The following is a 22,294-nucleotide window of genomic DNA, read 5'->3' on the forward strand; positions in this document are numbered from 1 at the left end:
TAAGCCTCTGAGGTCACTGCCCAGACCAGACAAGGGGTCAAGGGTCATTCATATAGAGATTTACCGAGTGACCGAGACATGCAGTTAGTGGCGCTTAACAAATTTCATCGAGTTGCTAGTGGGTTGTTTGGGGGTTCTACCCAAAATATATTTGTTACCTGACAGGCAGTGAACTCATTCATCACGGCCCACTCACCCAGGGTTAGACCCAGCCATCAGGGAGGCATTGAAGGGCTTGAGTGATATCAGCGTTGCATGCCGTTCACGTACCTTTCCACTGACCCCAGGCTCTGTTTGCTGTATGCGTTTCATTTGGAGAAGCACCATAATGTAATGAGATGGGAGCGGGTGAACACATACCCCCGGCCGTAATTTAACCCTGAGTGCTCCTTCCAGCCAGGGCAGACGCCAGCAAAGACCAACAGAAAACTTAAAAATGTAATGACCAATAATCACAGGCAGGATGCTTTTCCATTTTCCGTGTCATTGTCTCTTCGTTACCGAGTCATCCTGAATTTCATTTCTACGTTTGGATAAAAAAAATAATCAACACATTTGTGCGTTGCGCTGGGAAAAAAAGACTTTTAAACGGGTTGTGAAGTGTTGACTCTGGAGGGCAGTGTCATCAGCATATCCACCCATGTTGCGTCTGCCAACATGCCGAATATCTGCCGCAGCTGGGACAGCTGTTTGGGGAGGGAGAATGTGCGGTCACTGTGCTGGATTAGTTTTTAACGGCCCCCAGTGTTAACGCATAGCCTGACGCTAACCCATTAAGGACCTGAATGTTGCCAAGCTGAGCACATGCGATGGAACAGGGCGACATACAAACCGCTTCAATATCACGGCTAATGGCCGCGCTGACATACGCCGTGAGTTACCGTCTTCTGGAAAGTCGTGGCATTTGGATAATTATCCGTAAATATTGTTGTGTTATATCTTGTCAGTTCCAAGTCACACAATCACCAGCAAGGATTTTATAGGAGCAAAGGTGAGGTGTAGGTTGCGAGTGTGCTCTATTACAGCTTCCAGCTGCAGTCGCAGCCCAGACAGACAATACCACCGGAAGTGTCTGCCTATAGGCCAGATGATTTCCCTCATCCATGCTGTAAGACTGTATCCTGTGGCAGCTGTGTTCCCATGTTCCTTCCTGCCTGTGTGAGAGAGGCTGACATCCCACAGACAACCAACCCCTCACGACTCAATTAAAAACAGTAGTGACACGCTGCAGAGCCCCAGATTCTGCTATCTCTTTACACTTGTATGTCAACCTTGTTTGTTTATCTCCAGGGAACAAAACGGTAATATGTGTTTTTGAAATACGGCAAATCCCTCACTCCCCCCCCTCCCCATTATGACAGATGACAAACGTAGCCTGTCTCTGAACATAGAGCACAAAAACCGGGGGGGGGGGGGCACTCGACATTCATGTTCATAGCCCTTGCACAGGTGCCACAAACAATATCTCATCTTTTTCCCCACGATGCACATTTCTTTTGCATGTTTTCCCTCAAATACAGCCATTTCCCATCTGACAAAAAAAAGGGTGTCTGGGCTCGATATGAATGGATCGCTTTTTGGAATGGCAAATGGTTTGCGGCTAACGAGTACATTTTTGAAACATGATAAATAATCATATATATACACGTATTCACAAGTGATCCTTTCAAAACTGTTCCTTTTGCCAGCTCTCAGCCTCACTACATTACAGTCAGCTCAAACCGTTCAGTCTGCGTGAAGGTAATCTCCGTTCTTGCACTGCAGTGTCATCACACTCTTGTTACAGTGATGCCGTAGTTACTTACCTCTCCTGTTAAGCTCTTGTGCGGCTGGCTGTCAAACCCATCCACCTCCAAAACCCAGCACCACCTCCTCCACCCACTCAAGGATCGGGGCCGGGAGTCCCTGTGGAATTAGGAACAGAGCTACAAAAGATTAGATGGTTGTTTTATGAATCCTGCCAAACCAAGAGTTTCAGAAGAAGCTACACATACACACACATTCACAGCCAGTCTTAGACACAGACATGTGCTTGTTCAAATGGGACAGTGGAGAGGTAATATTTTAGAGTAACTCATTACAAACTTCTCCAGGCAATTGGTTTCTGTACCAACTCCCCTCAAAACCTCATATCTCTCTTTGTCTTTCGATATTTCTTTCTGTATTTTTTTATCTTTCATCTTTCCTTCATTAGTTTCCATGGACCTATTTTACCCATCTCCACTCTTCATCTTTTGTCCTTAGCTGTTACCTCTGCACCTCCGCCACCACCACCACCACCTCTCCTCCCCCCAGTGCCCTTCAGAAACCCGGTGTTCCCATTAGCCCTTCTTGTCTCTCCCCCATCTCCTCTCCACCGTCTTCTCCTCCTCACTCATATCCTCTCCAGATCGAGGAGCTGATAGGCAGAGCTGTGTCCAGAATAAGCAGAAGGAAGACATTCTGAAACGGATGCCAAAGTCAGCTCCAGTGTCTCTTGTTTCCCTGGTGCCTGGGGAGGGCAGGTGAACATTGTCAATGTTTGTTTACCGTCCCTCCATCTCCTTCGTAGTAATCCTTCAGGGCAAGTCGCGCTCCAGAATGAAAACCACTCATCTTGGTGGGGTTGCTGGGTTTGGAGGTTAAAAAAGAGCCAACAGTGTGTTATTTACACAGCCGGCAACAAGCAAGAAGTGTTCTGCTAAACACACCGTTGCTGTTTGTGCTTGTAAGCCGTGAAGCAAACCGGGTGTCAACAGGGGGGAGGAAGGTTTTACAGAGCTGTTGCCGCTCACTGTGTGTTTGTGCGTTAGTTAATTAACTAATTTGTAAGCGATAAGTGATGTTGATGCAGCACATAGCGCGAGGTATTCACATTGGGCTGGGTTCATTCTTATCAAAGGATTTACCCTGCCATTCAACACCTTCAGTCCCCCTATGACGCACAGCCTTCCTTAACCCCGTCTGTACAGTGTGAGAACACCTGGACACGATGCGTTTCTCTCTCCCCCTCTTCATGGTATCGCGGTCTGCCATCGCTCTCCGGTTTCTTTCCCACATCGACACGTTGTCACCGTCTGCACATGTTGTTAACCCCCCCCCCCCCTCCCCCTCCCTCCCCCAACCACCTAAACCCTACTTCCACTCTCGGATCACCCCGGACCTCTGGTCCCTCTCTGTAAGATTCACAGCTTGGCATTTGGCCACGTCGACCCAAATAATGCTGTGAGGGTCAGGCCGCATTACCTTCTTGAAATGAGTTATTTGTTTTGTTGTGTAGGGCATGCATAGATCAGGGTAAGAGGTCACCTGCTGATGATTCACAGTGATGACTTCATGCCATCGTGGCTGCGAGACCTACTTTTGAATGTGTGTGAATGAAAGGCTTTGTATTAATTAGGAATCAGGAACAATATAATCATCCTGGAGACCTGGATGGCTGAGGGATGCATAGACATCACGTTCTCCTTTTTCCAGAACCAAAACCAATCAGAGTCAATGCATGTTTAACGGAGCAGCAACCACCTGATCACAGTAGCTTATTTCTGTGGTTAAATCAAATGCCCCCCTTTAGATGGGTGGCCCCCTTGGGACACACGGGTGGACAACAAGCAGACGATCCCCATGAATATGAATGATTTGACCGAGCCTGGATCCGAAACAAAGGGGATGTAAGCGACTGCATAGCCAATTAGAGGAGGGGATGGTGACCCCCCTCTGGACCAATGATTGCCTTGGATCCCCCACTATTAAAAGCCCTTGTGGTTTCTTGGTGTTCTTTATAACAAGACATAATGGTATTACCTCTTGGTCTCGCCACCCACTGAGATTCAAACCTCTGTCCCCCTGTCACTGTCTAGACTATTTAATGAGCCACAGTTTTATCTGTTTGTGTGTACAAGCATGACTTTGAGGCTAGATGCATGTGGCTCTTGCTTCCACCCTTCTTCAAGCCAGCAGGATATACTTAAGGGATACAAAGCTGGACAATAGTTTGTTTAATGCTGACATCTCCAGCATGCAGTCAATGTGCTGTTATGCAGTGGCCTAGAATAGGGCGACATGATAATTCAGCTACGCTCTCGAGCTCTTACCATGTCATTCACACCAATGCTATCTCTAGCACTGGCTTTATGAATGAATGAATTCACAGTGAGAGAGATTAGCCGAGCCAGAGCACAGGCTAAGCCTCTCCACTGATCTGGGGCCGAGGCGCCGCGGTGGAGCTAATGTTAGCATAGCATTCATTTTCATGGGTATGCGGCTGGGAATACCTAGTCTGGTGCCCGGATAAGCAAAGCATACACTAGCTGCTGTATAATGTCACCTTCCCACTACCATGCTCATAGATGGCACGCTGGTTACCCTGGAGGACTGGACAAGTCGGGGCCACACTCATTGACATGAAGCCATGTGTCTTGAGACCGTGGCTGAGAAGTCAAAGGAATACGTCTTGCCCTTAATCAAAGTGCAGGTTATGATGAGCTCCAATTTATATTCCTAGTTTCGAAAACATAAGCAAAAGACAGGCAGCCCCATGCTTGAAATCCAACGGCCTGTCACGCAAAGGAGTGCCAACGTAATTGTATTTTCCAGAATGCGGCCTTTCCCCAGCCCTGTCCAAGCAGCGATGGAGCACTGTTCCAGATGATCATTTGAATCACGCAGGATGATGTGGCGTCTTAGGCGACGTAACGGGATCAGCCACACAGAAGCCTGACTGTTGTCATGTGTTTTGTTTGGTTTTGTGGGTTTTGTTTGGGAGGAGCCTGCAGTCGTTAGTGTCATTACCAGTGATGTCGCACGCCAGCCCCTCACAGGGCGCCCTGGTTTACAGTGAGCTGTGGTTGGCTGCGTGGCGCCTCATGAAAAGACGTCAGAGCGGCAACCATTACAACTACATCACACCGTCATCAGAGGACTTGTGCACTGGAAGATTCCAGGGCTAACAGTTGGGTGTGTGTGTGTGTGTGTGGGGGGGGGGGGGGGGGGGGGGGGGGGGGGGGGGCTGTGACTCTTGAGCCAAAGCATTTAGCACAGCATAAACGGTTGGAAACGCGCGCATTGTGCTGTGTTGTCAGATCAATGTGTTGGGGGTCACTGCAACAATAACAACACGTTCTGCTGTAACTGGGGCGAGAACTAAACGGCCTATTTACTAAATGGTTCTACACAATGTAATTCATGTCACATGGCCCAAATACAAAATCACATGGGATATGTACGACGCGTGTGTGCTTAATCAGCTGTGATGCAGGAATATCCAACAGTCATACAGCAGCATATGGACTGATTCAACCAGCTTCACCGGCCCCTCTATGAGAAGGACATATGTCCCCCACCCTGTCCCCCCTGAGTTACCAAACAATGGATTTAATTACGTGTGTCAATTCACAAGTATAATTCTGCCGTAATCCCTGTTGTTTTCAAACCTTTATTAATGACGACCCCCCCCCCCCCCCCCCCCTTTTTTTTTTTCTGGTCCAGCTCATGAATATTCAATGAGAGGCTGGTTAATAAACATTAGAGTTAAAGGGGCTGGGGGCGTGTGTAGAACTGGTTTAGTACCAACCTCCCTAGGCTTACCAGAGAGCGGGAGAGCTGCAGAGTGTGTGTGTGTGTGTGTGTGTGTGTGTGTGTGTGTGTGTGTGTGTGTGTGTGTGTGTGTGTGTGTGTGTGTGTGTGTGTGTGTGTGTGTGTGTGAGAGACGAGGGGGAGTAGTGAGAGTAGAGTCAACCCAAGCCATTCCTCTTGCCACTGTCACAGTGGGAGGGAGCAACGGAGCGAGAGAGAGAGAGAGAGAGGGAGAGAGGGAGAGAGGGAGACTAGAGTTAGCCAAGCTCTTGTAAGGAAGAGGGAGAAGAAGAAGAAAAAGGAGAGCAGGAGGAGGTAGACCCAAAGGGAAGAATTGGCAGCAGTAGGGGACCCAAGTCATCCCTCGGTGCTGTTTCTCCTCACCTCTTTGGGCTCGGGGTGGGAGTGCTGGATGGTCTGACCTGGCCCCACCATGGGATGCAGCCTCTGTGCCCTGCAGAAGCCAGACGAACACTACAAACTACTCTATGAGGTCTGTCAGGTACTGTAGACATCTCTGCCTCTCTCGGTCTGTCGCTCAAAGAGAGCCCATTGCAATGACTCTGTTGACTGTTTGTTCCATTTAAAGGAAGCTTTTCTTTAGAGTGTGCTTAAACTGGCTTATTCATGGCAAACTAAGCTGAACCTTGCTCCAAATTAATTCTTGTTGTTTTTGTTTCAGTAGTTAAATTACTGCGATTGCAATCCTCATTGACATGGGTTACGGTTAGGGTTTCCATTTCAAAGAGTGTTCTGATTTGTTTGTTTTAAGTGGGCTCAAGCTATTGTGTTCTTGGCAACAACCTTGATGCAATTGTATACTTTACACTTCTTTTGTGAATCAAGTAAGTGAGTAAATGAGAATATTTGGAACAAATAACATAATAATTCACATTTGAAATTCCTCTTTTCTTGAAACCCAGACTGTAAAAGCACAGTCCGATATCACTTGGGTGGAACGTAGCCTAGACGAGAGAGAGAGAGAGAGAGAGAGAGAGAGAGAGAGAGAGAGAGAGAGAGAGAGAGAGAGAGAGAGAGAGAGAGAGAGAGAGAGAGAGAGAGAGAGAGAGAGAGAGAGAGAGACTCTATACACAATGGATTAGTGTTGTGAATAGCTCAAGAGAGACCACCTCCTCCCCATCCACTCCATGCTCTGAGTCTCCTGAACCCCGTGTGGAAGGGTCAGCTAGAGGTAGAGCGCTTTGGTTAAAAAGAGACGCGAGAGAGAGAGAGAGAGGGGTGGGGGGGGTTGGTGATAGTAGTAGTAGTAGTGGTGCCGGTGTGATGAAGAGGTGACAGCTCTCTCAATGTGTGCCGCTGGCTAGTGTGAGCTCTTCTCGGGCCGGGGCCACCTCCTCATCGTCAGCGGTGAAGCGCTGACTCAGGGTGGCGGTGCCTGCTAGCCCCTGGTTGACGTTCCCTCGAGTTTATCATTAACACTCGCGGCCCGGCGCTGACGCCGCGCTTTATTCTCCGGATCGGACTGGTTGTTGATTTTTACTCAAGAAATTGAAAATGTCATCCTTTTTTGTTTGTGTTGGAATTTTTTCATTGTTGATATTCCAACATGCATATTTTATTTATGTTTTGAGCTGTGTTTGCAATGAATGCATATCTAATTGTGGAAGATGTGTCTGAAGCAGATTTTTTTGAACTGGTAAAAAAATAGGAGAGTGCAATCCACCTGTGGGAAAACCAAGTGTATTGAAAGACGCACAGAACTTCAAATCTGAAGGATGTTGCCATTTAATAAAGGTTCCACTTTTTAAACTTTTTCGCCGCTCGATCATATCGCCCCCTCATTTGAACCAAACACAGAGCAGCTCTTTCAGTTGTAAAGATAAAATGTAAAAGTACAGAATTAAATCGTAGCTTCTCAAATGTTCAATATTTTCAACTTTCCATGGCTTGTTCGCCTGGAAAGCTTTTGAACAAAGCCTATCGCGGTGCTTCCCCCTCTGCCCTCTCAGAGCTCCTAGTCACATTTAATTGAGAAGCCTGTCTCCCAGCAATGGCTGTCTGAGTGTGTGTGGACTCCAGGCCAGACCCCTCTAATGAATTAAAACAACCAGCCGACCAGGGCCACTCACAGAGCCCGGCTCTGGCAGACTTTGTTGTGTCTCTCTGAGGACGGGAGCTTCGCTGATGATCCTCTCTTCCTCCAGATTTAACTTTTTCCTTTTTGGGCTATTTTTCTTTTTTGCTAGCATCCAAGGCTCAGTCAAATGTTGTTACCCCTCCCCCCTAACCCTATCCCCCCATCCCCCATCACCCATTATGGCAAACAACATCCCTATTTTCCATGCTGGGAGCCAGGGTGGCAAGTGGCTGATTTCCACGAGAGTAATGATGAGTCTCTCTGCCTCCCCCTCCCTGCAGCGGGTCTCGATTTGGTTCGGGCAAACAGTTCTGCTTTGATTGAACCTCAAAGAAGAAGCCTATAAGGATCCGGCTTTTGTCTGGGAAGGCTGTTATTATGGGATGGATCAAACAAATAATGGGTCGTAGTGTACAACAGATAATGTTGGACACACTCACTCAATCTCTCTCACACACACACACACACACACACACACACACACACACACACACACACACACATACATGCGTGTGCGCGCCAACACACACAGCACTTTAATTCCAAAAGCAATGCTTTTTCTTTTTTCTCACAAGGAGATGACAGTAAAGTCGGGGGGTACGTCGCAGCAGCACAGCAAGCTCTTTTGTTCCGCGTCTTCCAGGGGTTAGAATGAAGCCGTCAGTCTGCCTGTCAATTACCCCGGGACTGGCAGCTCCGATCTCTCACCGGCCAGGAGACTTTGCTGCATCTCCAGCGGCGGTTTGCCAATTAGTCAAAGTGTGACAGCCTTCCCTTCGCCGGAGCCAGCCCAGGGCCCGTCCACAGCCATCTGTGTTTGTAATATGAAAATCCGGTGCCATTTGTCATCTCCCCCCGCAAGCCTTGGCTGCTTCACCTGATAGCGCAAATAACAGCATAACGCTTCCGGACGCCTGATGTTTATCGATGCCTCGTTTGAGCGGGTCGGTGGTGGTGATAGAGTTATACTGGTTCAGCCAGGGGTTGTCCGTTCGCATGAGATATTATCTCAGAGGGTAAGGCCAAAACATTTGTGAGTTATGGCATCATTCTTGTCATCATAACCCTTTAATTCAATTACTATATTATTTTCGTCTTGATGCATGAATGTGTTTTAAAAGTCAAGGAAACTTGTCAAAGCAATGGTGTAGGAAAAACCTTCGCTGTTCTATTTTCATATTCATTAATATATCTTTTTTTTGTTGAGGGAATTTCATGAAATATAAAGATATAGCGTTGTTGCATTTTTAAGCTAATTTAAGCTAATTAGTAAAAGCAAATGGCTTTAAAAAATATTTATCCGATCCCTGCAACAGCCTCCCTATAGCAATCTGCCAAGCCTGTACCAAACAATTGAATAGAGAGTGAATAATGCAATGCACATTTCTTCTTTCTGGTCTACTTCTGGGTCTTGGGGAGAGGCGCTTGCTGCCCTGAGTTTGAACTGCCAGGCTTTGGGTAATCCGCCAGTTCAGTGGGAGAGAGACTTGTGTTATTGTGATCAAGGAGCCATCAGTCTTCTGCGCTGACAGCTCTAACCAAAGGGACGCTCCACTGTTTGCTACTCATTTTACTGCGACTCTGAGCGCAGGATCAGAGCTAGGGCAGTAAATTATCAAGCTGATTTGGGCTGCTCTTTAAATGCCTATTTTTTCATACTGTCTGTTTTTTACTACATATATTTATGTGTGCATTTTGTCTTGAGATTTTTATGTCAGAGCCACGTTTGGCTCGAAGCACATTAGCAGTCAGACTGGTCGTGAACTCTTGACATTGCCTCAGTTCAGTTCACCTCTTCGTCGCCAGATGTACGATATTGGTACGTAAATGTAGCTCTTTGTACGATGTAAGATCAATGATGCCAAAAGTCCCATGATGTAGGATAATTTGTTCATTTTGTGGCGCTTAATGAGAGTAGGTTTAATCTACGCCATCTCATTTTACATAATTTTACCAACCCTAACCCTATTACCTGACACTATCAGTATAGCGTAATATGGATCTTACGTCTTTGTTTACGAATCTCTTCTCATGTGACGTCTCTCCAGCCAATCAGTCTTGTTGTGATGATCAATGTGACTCACAAGGACATTTTCCATGTAGATGCTGCACAGACTCCAACTCGTGTTGTTAAAGAGTACTAGTATAACCTTTAGTTTATTAAACAGCTATGCTTTTGTTTTCAATGTTAGCGCAACATTTCGGGACTACAGTGAGTCCCGAAAGGCTAACCCCTTCCAAGCATAAAATCACTACATCAGTATTTTTTTTATTATATTTTGAACAATGTGGCTAGATTTGTTGGTGGTGTCAATAAGTCTTATTCTCGTTTTCTGTAATTAAACCATTACCCCTATTTTTTTAGTGTATTTAGTTCTTTAAGATAATCTTTTGTATTTATCGAAGTTTCACTTGCTAAATTGTATAGCATCAAGAGAACATCTAGGGAGAGAAAAACTGGTCGTGATTATATATTGCCAGGAAAATCATTCATTCCCCAGAGACTACCATGCGTCCAAGGAAGAATAACATTTTAATGTTTATTTTCCTGGCATTTCTATAAATGCAACTAGCATAAAGGAGAAGAGGGGGGCAGGAAGTTCTTTCCCGGTTGGTTTGTGATCATTAAACTCAGTGGCCCAGACCTGGTGCTCTCTTTAAAGCGCCCCCCCCCTCCGACAGCCGCAGACCTTGAGGTTCCTCTTCAAAGCCGAAGGTAAGCACCGTGCCGAGATGAGAGCTCAGCTGCTTCTGTCGCCCCGACAAGGTAGAGGACCCAAGGAACCCTTGTCTGGCCCTTCGTATGGGGCTCCTAATCTCAGCCTAAGTACCTGCTAATGGTCGAGGCGCCTTGCTGCGGTTGGTTCAAGCGAGGCCCCTGTGCTTAATTAGGGCCCCCCATCCCCCCTTCTCCACCCCCCAACATAAGCTGGCTCCGGCAACTGGTCTTTGCTATTGTTTGGCTGATGGATCTCTCTCTCTCTCTCTCTCTTGCTCTCTCTCTCTCCATCACTCTCCTGGTCACACACTCGCTGTCTCACTCTCACTCTTTCTCTCTCGCTCGATCACTTGCTCACTCTCACTCTCTATCAAACTCTCTCCCACTGTATCCTACTCCCAACTCCTCCTGTTTCTCTGTCCTTTAACCTATGCACTACACACACATACAGTACATATACACACAGAGGACACTGCTTTTCCTTCCTTGTAAAGCGAATCAACCCTCTGGTTCTGCTGAGAAAATAAACAAATCCGCAAACGTGTCTGTGTGGAGAGAGCCGCAGACGGGAGGCGTCCGTGAAGACGCTGTGGCGCACGGGATTTAAGATTCACTGGGCCGCACCAGATGGTCTTGTCTGATGACAGTAAAAAAAGGAAAATGACATCGGGCACCAACCCTCACCTACCCGTCCTAACCCCCCGGCGCTCCAGTCAGGGGCCCTGTCAGCCTCAGCGCAGGGAGCCCGGAGCAGAGGGGGGGCCGTCGGGGAGGGGATCATGCCATGCCACCCCTGCCCCCCGCATCGTAACGAGGCTCCACAGAGAACGCACACAAAGCAGAGTTTGTGTGTGTGTTACTGGGTTTGTGTGTTACTGTGTATCTTTGTGTGTTGGTCTTTGCGGATATGTGTGTGTGTGTTTGTTTCTTTGTGTATCTCTGTGGGTCTAGCTGTGATCACGTGCCTGTGTGTGTGTGGGGGTGTGTGTGAGTGTTTGTCTCAGTAGTGTATGTGTGTTAATAACAAGTAGCCTGTGTGCCGATGTGCCCTCACATCTGTCTAAAGAGTGGAGCAGGTGGTCGCCAGCCGCACAGGGGGTCTGGGGCAGGGGGGGGGGGGGGGCTGAACCCTCGCCGCGCATGCCGTCACTCCAGCAAACGATCTGGGAAGACAGGAGAGCAATGGAAAGAAAAGACAGAGGCAGAGATCAGCGACGGAGCAGACATGCCATCATGACCACTGAAAAGCCCAAACAACGATTGGCCAGACGGGATTTGAGACTGTGTGTGTGTGTGTGTGTGTGTGTGTGTGTGTGTGTGTTTCTCAGACAAAGCAGCAGAACGGCCATTTACATGGTGAGGGAAAAAAGGAAGTGAACCAGTTCTCTATAAATGCCCTCGTCAAGGTAGCCCGGCATCAGCTGCTGCCGGCTCCGGCGTTTACAGCCGTGCTCTCCATCTGTCGTCGTAATTGATTAAGTCCTCCGGGGCTTTTATTGGAAAAACATAGCTCTTGGTTTACTCTGGAAGGACAGGCCGTGGAGCCCCAATACATAGTTCACATCGAGGAGTTATTAACCTTGAAGTTAGCTTGTGTTGTGTTGTAGTAGAAAGGAATCCTCTTGATCTCCTTTCTTGAGCCAAGTTGGGGTTGGCATTTACTTCTCTGTGACAAGAAACCAAAGAAACTATTTTGTTGACTTCGTAGTGTTCTGCCTTTTCCCCTAACTTTTTAGTCAACCATCTTTCCTGGACTGTATTGTGGATGAAAACAGCTAAAATGCGGCAAATTTTTTTGTCCTTTGTATGGGTGATTGTGAATTGGTCATGCTGCTCATGAGCCAATTAGTCATGAGACGGCTGCAGACAGCTGCAGAGAGAGAAATCAGACCAGCGTTGCGGACATTGTTCATGAGTAAACCATCACGGTTCGTATTATAAGCGAACATGGACCATGTCAATATTACAAATCCTGTGTGTGTGTGTGTGTGTGTTAATTCATGTGTGTGTGTGTGTGTGTGTGCGCTTGTGCACATGCATCTCTGTTCACAGGTGCACTCAGCGCAATGAATAAATGAGCTGTAACATGCCCTGAACGGGTTATTAAGGTTCACCGCGGTTGACGCGGGAGATTAAGGGTCATTATTTGTCATTATCAGCCCATTGACCCCTCCCCCTCTGCTACATAATGACCCAGACACCCCACTCCTCCCTATTCACAGCCTGGGATAAGGTGTCAATAATGACCACCAGATCACACTCCGGCCACATGGGACCCACTGCGCTGGTTCCACCATGGGAGTGCTTAGTCACAGTCACTCCCCTGGTTCCCTGTTATACTGGATATCACCTGCCTTTTCACTTTCATACTGAACATCGCCTGTCTTCAAACTGTCATAATGAATATCGCCTGTCTTTTTTTTACTGTCATAATGAATTTTGTCTGCCGTTTCACGGTCATAATGAATATTGCCTGCCTTTTCACTGTCATAATGAATATTGCCTGTCTTTTCACTATCATAATGGATATTACCTGTCTTTCCACTGTCATAGTGAATATTGCCTGTCTTTTCCCGGTCATACTGGATAACGCTTGTCTTTTCACCGTCATACTGAATGTGTGACAGTGTCTTTCTTTTCCTTGTCATTCTGAATATCGCCTGTCTTTTCACGGTCAGATAGGATATCACCTGCCATTTCACTGTCCTACCTTTTGGAGGATGTTGCGTGGTTGTGTTTGGTTAGTTGCATCTGACGCGATTTTTCCATGGCTTGTGTGTGTCTCTCTGTGTGTGTGTGTGTGTGTGTGTGTGTGTGTGTGTGTGTGTGTGTGTGTGTGTGTGTGTGTGTGTGTGTGTGTGTGTGTGTGTGTGTGTGTGTGTGTGTGTGTACATGTCTGCGGTGAGCCCCTCGACTGCTGTCTTTGTGTGAACTGGGCTTCCCACCGTGGCAAACAGACACAGTCAGGTTGAAGCACACAGTGTCTCGTCAGTGGTTTGGCTTGGTGCTCGAGTGTGTGTGTGTATGTGTGAGCGATCAGTTGCCAATCCAAAAGAAAACATAATTTAAGAATTGCATGCTGTGATAGTTCTCCTCATGCGTAGTCACTTTGCCTAAAAGCTACAAAGACTACATTTACATACAATTTTAAATGTGCGCTTCAATTTCAAATTGGAGTCACAGGGCTTATTTGGTTACATGTCAGGAGAGTTTTGTCAACGACATATGGGTGTTGTACGCCTACAGTATAGGGCTGGAAAGATATTATATGTCATCAAAAGAACTCTGGCGAGGTGCTAGAACACAAGTCTTGTGGTTTGTGAGAGAACGTCACGCAGAGGGTGATTTAGGATGCTTATGTGGCCCTCAGGAGAGCATGACTAAATGGCATAAGGTAAGGGTAAACAATGTTGTGTCTCCTACAGCCAGCGGAGGTTTGGAAGCTGTTTGTTCTGTAATCCCCGCTAAGCCTACACACTGCGGTAGGAAAAAAATATATGTGCAGCTGTTCCCCAAGACACTACCTCACTATTGGGTTTCCTGTCAGCTGGAGGGAAAATCTCAGAGAAATACACGCATAACACACACACACAGACGAAACACATATACACTAAGCGGCAGTTTCCCCACTTTTGAATTAATTTTGAAAGTTTTTAATGAAAATGTGAAATAAAGGATTAACTGTGTGGTTTTAAGCCGAGTGACCCACATACAAACTGCCACTCAGAAAGGCTGACTAACAAGGAAGGCCTTCAAGCTTTCAATCTCGTCAGTTAGCCCTTTCTGAAATATAGACTTTGAAGAATTTGTGTATCCGTCCAGAAAGTGTGTAGCTTCGTCTTTCAAGTCCCCCACTGAATACCGGCTCTTCAGAGAGGAGTTTCCCAGGGTCTTTCTGCCCGCTATTGAAAGGTACAAAATGCTTTCTTCCGCACGGCCCACCTCACTGAATTTGGCCCTCCTAAAAAACCGAACGAAACAGTGGCCCTTTAATGATGTTCTTTTCTTTATTAGCGGATTAGCTAGCAATGAATAGCCATATCGAGAGACCCTGATGTTACATTATGCGATGTGCAAGTTGACTTAATAGACTGTTCTTGCTCCTGCCCAATGCTGTCCAAGTACTGTAAAGTATTCATGCCGTTTGTTGAAGGGATTTGTTCTGTTTTTTAATACAAGAGCACAGTTGAGCAGGCAAAGCCCAGCAAGGCTGGCAACACATGATTTAGGATTCAACACACTTGCCCATGCCACAAGACAGAGAGGATTTAGACTTGATTGAGGTGCAAACAGCAACCTGTCACTTCAGACGGTACAAACTACAACCAATGGACCAAAATTAGAGATGTTTGAATGGATAATGACGTGCGGGGGGAGGGGGAAGATATCCCAGATGCTAGTGCTAGATGAAGAGGCCCATGGCGGTGTTGAAAGTCTCAATCTGGCCTGATTTACATTACTGGAATAAGGGCAGGTCAGCGACGTAGACATTACTGTCACTCAGACATTACCCAGAAGGAAAGAGACTGACGTATCCATGGCATGAATGTAGCCGGGAACAGCTGAACTCCTGCAACGATCCCCATCGCTCGCAGCTAAGCCGTACACAGGAAATAAAACAGCCCACCGTTTCACAGCTCCAGACATCAAATGTGATATTTGATAATGAAATAACACAGCCCCCGGATAACGAAGTCACAGCTGTGTAAACCCCTCCCACCCCCCCCGGTTTCTGCCAGACACTGACACTCCAGACATGTGATACAGAGCTCATTAATATTCCTTTAAGTAGGACCCTGTCGGCCTCTCGCCATTAAAAATGGATTTAGCAAGGATTCCCCTCCCCGAGGGACGAGGCAAAGGTTGGCAGAGTAATTCCTGGGTGTCAATCATAGTCTCAAAAGGACTGGCGTGTGGATGTGTTAACACGGCCGCTTGTCTCGCCTGTTCGTACATTCAGGACTTCAAACAGCTGCCAGTTCCCCCTCTGAGGAATACAGGGCTGATTCCAGAACCGATGAAGTCATGTGGGGGGGACACATGCCGGCATGTGTCCTGTTGTTGTAACGCATAGCGCTGCATGCTATTGTTAACATGTATCTGGAAAAGGGGGGAAAATAAAATGACTGTTGGTTCTGAAGTGCTCAGCCCTTCAAAATTGTAGGAGGGGAGGGGGTTGGTGGTTTGGGAACCAGCAGGGTGCATTGTGTCGGGTGAAGGTTGTGTGTTTTTTCCCAGTGTGCTGGGTCGAGTCAGAGGTGCTGGAGCTCTTGTGAATAGAGGCTGTGGGAAGAACACCCCTCCTCCCTGGCCGGAGGGACACTTCCCCTATTGAAGGCACAGAGGCAGAGTGCTTAAGGCTTTCCAAGAAAAGGGGAGGAGGCTTTGTCTTTGGGGTTGCGGCCTCCGAGTAGCCCTCTGGATTCCTGGCAGCTAGGTATCATGTGAGCGAGCCAGCGAGGAGAAGGGACAGGAGAAGGAAACACAAAGGCACTTGTGTTCCCACTAGCTGATGTGTGACATCACAGCGTTCGGTTAATGGCGACCGGGCCAAGCTACTTTTTTCCGCAGGCTTACTGTTACTATTTGAAGGCTTATTTTGTAATAATGTTCAAAAAGAGATGATTTGGTTTGACACCTGAGGGGTTGTTCTGCTATTTGAGTTTTTTTCATTTTTTACTCCACGTTTAATCATTTGAACAAACTATATTGCATAATTTGTTCAAAGAAAGTCTTTGCATTTCCCTCATGCGACTTAAACCAATTTTTCTAACCGGTCAGTTTAATAATTCACTTCTTGGTTCCCTTTGGGCCAGACTGCTTCGGTAAAAGCTTAAAAAATGGCCTCCCTTTTCAGTGTTCAATTATTCAAAGCAGATTGCAAGGGGAGAAGCTATTAAGTTTTGTTGTAGGGGACGTAGAAGTGAAGGCCGTTTCAGATGATCCAATTATCCGTGAGGGTCAGGCCTGGTTTTTAATCCTCTCCACACATAACCTCTCCAGACTTCAAATTAAAGTCATCTCCTGGTCCTTCCTCCCTCCCTTCTGCAGATGTGAACAGAGACTCTCACACATCATACCACACACGCTAAAAACCATTGTGTTTGCATGACAAGGTCTGTTGACATTCCTTTGAGATAATGTGGAATCCTCCTTTTCTTTCCCCCCACCTGAGTGGGGTAGTTAATACAAGCGTATCACAATACCCCCGAGGTGGTTAGATATCGCGGTTGGCTCCCGTAAGCCGAGTTACAAGCCCCGCAAGGTACTTCACTGCTACAATGTGAATCTGAATGAGTACAACCACTGCCAGAGGCACAGAGATCAAGCCGTCAGCGGCTAATCAGAGGGCGGTAATCCTGAGACATCCTGAGTCTAGCGTGTTCGCTCCAATTCAAGGGGGTGCGAAGAAAGGATAGGAAAGAGTATTGACGAGCACTAATAGACCTACAGAGTGGATATTGGGGTTATAAGTAGTATCAAATCTCTCATGCAGGTATCCTATACATGGCAACCCATGAAGGGAACCCCCTGGTGAGCCAGACAGTACTTGTAGCTTCTCAGGTTGCCATGTTGCTCACACGGGGTTGAGGCCACGGTGTACCTATTTCTAGCCTCTCAGTGTAACGCTTCACGTCCAAGTGTACTGGCTTAGCGTTTGATTTCCTGACATTTTCTGTAAAGTTATTAAATAGATGCTTTTATCCTAAGTGGCATCAGATTTCAGATCCAGGTCTAAGTAAGGAATATTACTCTAGGATGCCTTCAGGTGTCAGACATTGGGGGTTGAACGCAGTATCTTTTGGCTGGTTGTCCAACACCGTAGCAACCATACACTCTTCCACCCCTTTTCTGAAAGTTGAGGGGCTTTCCACCAGGAGTCAACATTAAAAAGGCCTTATTTTCTACATTTCATTGGCTCTGACTTCTGTGTTACCCGAGATCAAAGTACTTCCACGTCGTGTGCACTCCTTTGACATCGGTTCACGGTGGACTAAAGTGATCACACCAAACTTAATAAGGGCTCTTAATCCGTGACATGCTGGCTCTTTTTTTGGTTAAATTAATCTGCCCAGGTTAACCCGTGTGCCGGCTCCAGTCTCCGTTGGGAGGTCAGATGTTCCCTGTGATGAGGAACGACTTGGCTAAATGAGTTGACTCAATGAGCGCTGCGCCCCGCGCCCTCTGCTAATGACCTTGCTTAATTAAAGACTCCCTCTGATTAAACACCCGTTCCACTTGCTCCGACGGCGACCCGATGAAAAATACCAGCGACTGGCACGATTAACTTTTCAAAAGGAACGTTGCGTCTGCATTGTAAATTGTTAAAAACGCTTAACGATTTAATCTCAGGAGAATGCAATAATTGGCTGTTTAGAAGCAAAGTGCTGAGAAATGTAAAGCTTGTTACACATTAAAGTCAAAGCAGAAATGCCATGTTTTACACCCAGAAAATGTGGAGTGTGTACGTGTGGTTTGGTGTGTGTGTGTGTGTGTGTGTGTGTGTGTGTGTGTGTGTTTTGGTGTGTGTGAACACCATGAGTGTGAAAATCCATGCAACCAGCCAAAGCCCTTTTCTCCTCTCCACCAAACTATCAAACCGCACCTTGTCTCACCACACACACTCTTCTTCTGCACCGTTCATCGAATGTCTAAATTGTATTGTCTGTCTCTCTGCCCTCTCCAGCTGAACGGGAAGGACCTGTCCAAGGCCACCCACGACCAGGCGGTGGAGGCCTTCCGCACGGCCAAGGAGCCCATCATGGTGCAGGTCCTGCGCCGTGCGCCCCGGCCAAAGCTGGCTGGCGGGGGGGGCGACGCCCAGCTGACAGACATCAGCACCCAGACGGACATCACCTTCCAGGAGATCATGGCTCTCTCCAAGATGCCCGTCTCCAGTCCGACCCTGCCCTCGCTGGAGCCGTACCTGCTGCCTGAGGAGTGAGTGACAGCTGGGTTCTTAGGTTCCAGTGTTCCACGCTATCTGGAGGCATGGATAGGGCAGTAGGTTTAGGTTGACTACTTTTCTCAACATTATCTCAATTCAAGTCACTTTGTATACAAACTGATAAATGACCAGAAACAAACACAGCCAACAGCTTGTGTTTGTAGTGATCAATAATTATAGAAGGAAATATTTCAATTGCCCTGCTTTGTATTCCAGTGAAATGAGATTGTTCAAAAGAAATAAGCAAGGGTACTGGACTAGCCCCATCTTATTCCTCAAGCAACATTTTCACAATCTTAATTCACAACATGGTTTACAAACCATGCTTGTTAGCATGCATTCCCCTCAATGTAGATAAGAAGCACTCTTGAAGCACTGGAATTTCTTCATTAGTTGAACTGTGTACTACAGCGTTCTACCCGCACTAACAAAAACTTTACAAGAGAAAAAAAAAAGCCATGATCAAACGACACAGACAGATGGTTTCTATGGCTGCCAAAATGCAGTTACTGTCTTTTTGGTTCAGTCGCACAATAGGGTGTCGATTTGAAATGATCTGCTTTAAGTCGACCAATTTAAACCATCATTTGCCCCATCATGAACACAGAGGAACGTGGCGCTCAATCTATTAATGTAGTCATTCCAGACCATCCATGGTTCAGCGAACGGGTTCCCCCTGGAGAAGATGGGGTCCCCTTGGGACACTGTCATTCAAACATTTAAACGCATCTGTTCATTTGGATTTGCATTTCGACTGGAAACAACTTCTCTATTGTTTCTACCACGTCCTACTGCCCCAAGAGCCCGCCAGAGAAGTGTGCAGGTTCCTACTCCTCAATCGTCGATTAGCATTTATTTAATTGATTTTTCGGAGTCACATATAGTACACAAAATGTTAATTTTCCAATTACCTGAGGCCGCATCTTCAATGAGCTCTTATGACGCCGCTCATTTTCATTTCATTTTCAATTAAGAGGTAAAACTGATTCCAGATTGACAATAATGGACTTTCTAAATGTCCTTGTCTGTTCTGCCTAGATTTGATGTACCACTCATACCACATATGAATTCAGCAATTATTAATTCAATACTTACTTACTATTATAGTAAATATTCATTGTTTATCCTGTATCTTACCCGTTCCTCTGTCTTTTTCCTAGGCATCCTACTGGACGTGCATATTTTGACCCCAATGACTTCCTCGAGGGCATACACCAGGAAATAGAACGAGAAGAGCTGGAATACGAGGTAAATTGACTTCCATTCTTTCTCTCACCCTTTCTATCTCTCCCTCTCCCTCACTGTCTCTTCACGGGACGCCATATGTCTTCCTAATAAGAGTACACATTACAAGATAACAAAGCTGCCATGGCCTATCCCTGGAGCTAGCCGCGCCGCTATGTCCTAAGCCCAACAGCCATTCTGGTCACTGTGGGGTCTGTCCTCTTGATAAATCACAATTATTAATGACTCTGAAGCCCTGAGCCTCAGCCCCTACCTCCCTACTGTAACCATAACACCGGGCAAGAGATGTAGGCCAGACAGGAACCAAGAGGAATCGCTTATTCCAGCAGATGTGCAACGGTGACATCATTACTCATTATTAGTGACATTGTCTACCAGAGGTGGGGGAGGGGGCTCTCATCCCGTTAGCGGGTGAGATGAGTTACCTCGCAGGATAATTAGCTGCTGGTTGGGGCATCGGTGATGGATCTCATGATGCACGTTAACCCCAAGCAGACGAGGGGCCAGGAGGAGGTGGAGGATTGCATCCTAGAGATAGCAACCACGTTGGCCGCCAATCTCTTTCTCAGCAGACCTCTGAGAACCCCCCCCCCCCCCCCATTGCATAGACAACCTCAACCACTGCTTATCAATATGCATCCGGGAGTCATTGTTGCTTTAAGGAGATAAGTGGAGTTAGATGAGCCAAGGGCAGATGCTCAGTAGAAGGGGACGCCGTCGCTGGCCTTTGGCCCGAACCCACTGTTCTTGTTTGGAAACACTCCATCTATGGGACACTGATCAATGAGGAGGCCGGCCATGGTTGCAGAGACCCAGCAGATGTTTGCTTGTTTATCTCCCCTTTAGAAAGCTTTATCAGTTCCAATGTGTCCTTAATAACTTCCCTATTCCCTCAACACGCAACCACTTTGTTTTAAGGGGGGTATTTCCTCGTTGGATGTTGTTCCTCCCAGATCGGTGACCCTCTGTACCTGACCGTAGCTGGGTTGATTAGCATAATACCATTATGCAACATTTAAACAGCTTGCTGCGCAGTGCACAGAGTCTCACGCTGGTCTCGAAAGCAGCCTGTAGATATGTATGGCCACCTTGGAATGCCCCAAAGGTGCATTGTGGGTCAATTTCAAACAAATAAACATCAATGCAAACTTTTTTCGACACAAATCTTCTAAACCTTTTTGGAATCTAAACAAATTGAATTACTGTGATGAGTTATTTCATTTTACGCGTCCTCATCTCCCCTTTGGAAACTTTCAGCAGTGTGGGATATTGTTAGCCTATTTAGCCGTCTCCAAACCCCCTCTGTTGACCCCTGAACAACCAGCTGCGCTTGTGTCTACGTCTGTGGCCTCGAGATTACAGGTGTATTGACAGGAGACAAATGGTCCCGGGCTTCTGCCTGTGGTACCGGTGCTTTCTCGCTGGCGCCGTCACCCTGGGCTCCTACTGAGAGACATGGCGGCTAACAGCACGCCAAACGGCTGATAGACTCATTACGATGACGGATGGAGCCCCGCCGCTCTCTGATCCCATCTCTCCGCATGGAGCTTCTCCATGGCGCCGGACGTAGATGTCCACACACGCGCATTTTGGAGAAGACTGAAATACGTGGCTGTGTGTGTGGTGGTGTTACCTGGGTTTGTTTGGTGCGGTGTTGTTGTTTTTTGAGGTTTTGGTTGGTTGTTTGTGTCCAGGAGGTGGACTTATACAGAGCCAACACTCAGGACAAGCTGGGCCTGACGATCTGCTACAGGACAGACGACGAGGATGAGACCGGGATCTACGTCAGCGAGGTAACAGTTTGTCTCAGGAACTCAAAGACTGACTAGATAGATAGATGGATAACAACTTTATTAATCTTTTGTTACCACAGCCCAGCAGAAGTTGAAAACACAGGATAAGATACGATACAATAGAAATACAAAGTGCAAATGAAAATAAAAATATATGCTAAAGTAAAGTCTGGAATTCTCTCCCCCTCTTAATATGTTGTCTATTGTTGTAGTGTTGTTTATTTGCCTTTTGTTTGAGTGTCTATACTGTCTGTATGTATTCCTTTTTGTTAAGCATCTTTGAGTACTAAGAAAAGCGCTGTAAACAAAAAACAAGATTTATTATTATTAGTATTAAAGACAAACAGAACAAACAAGGTAAACAGGGCAAACAAAAGTAACAGCATAAACATTATAAATTATAAAGTTGCCCAGTATATTCAAGTGTATAAATGCAAATTTAAACAAAGAGACTAGCAGTGACAATTGTATCGTAGTATGTAGGGGCAACTCTTAAGCTACAAAGTCATCAGTCCATAATCTCGGATCCAGAAGTCAGACAATGCCGCACTTCTGGGGGGCGACTGCGCTGTGCCTGTGCTGGGAACCAGCCAGATCGGAGCTTGTCTCTCATCAGGTTGCTGTAAATTTCTGGGTCTGATTTATGAGACTATTCAGTTGGTAACCCTCTGGTTTCCTGCATCTCTCTGTTCACCACAGATTGATCCCAACAGCATTGCTGCAAAGGATGGCAGAATGAGAGAAGGAGATAGAATCATCCAGGTATGGTCCCACCAGCAGCTGAATACAGTCAAGCTTCAACTCTGAGGAGGGAGAATTGTTGTAAGTGTTGTGGGGCTAAGCTGCAAAGAGGTTTGAATCTCATCGCTCTGTGTGTGTGTGTGTGTGTGTGTGTGTGTGTGTGTGTGTGTGTGTGTGTGTGTGTGTGTGTGTGTGTG

At 46.7% G+C, this 22,294-nt stretch overlaps 1 protein-coding gene across 2 annotated transcripts in view; it reads left to right on the forward strand.

Moving 5' to 3' along the window:
• pdzrn3b (PDZ domain containing RING finger 3b) overlaps window positions 1–22,294 on the forward strand; it is a 77,852-nt gene that overhangs the window by 53,114 nt on the left and 2,444 nt on the right. The window contains exons 1-5 of one of the 2 annotated variants that reach the window (XM_079747225.1): window positions 5,914–6,055; window positions 18,058–18,311; window positions 19,479–19,566; window positions 21,258–21,356; window positions 22,056–22,118. In XM_079747225.1, the coding sequence (XP_079603351.1) occupies window positions 5,987–6,055; window positions 18,058–18,311; window positions 19,479–19,566; window positions 21,258–21,356; window positions 22,056–22,118 (573 nt within the window). In that variant the 5' untranslated portion in view covers window positions 5,914–5,986. Of the gene's footprint in view, window positions 1–5,913; window positions 6,056–18,057; window positions 18,312–19,478; window positions 19,567–21,257; window positions 21,357–22,055; window positions 22,119–22,294 lie in introns of those variants that run through there. The other variant, XM_079747224.1, reaches the window with a different exon arrangement.

Source organism: Pollachius pollachius (genome assembly GCF_949987615.1).
Source record: "Pollachius pollachius genome assembly, chromosome: 12".
Classification (NCBI taxonomy): Eukaryota; Metazoa; Chordata; class Actinopteri; order Gadiformes; family Gadidae; genus Pollachius; species Pollachius pollachius.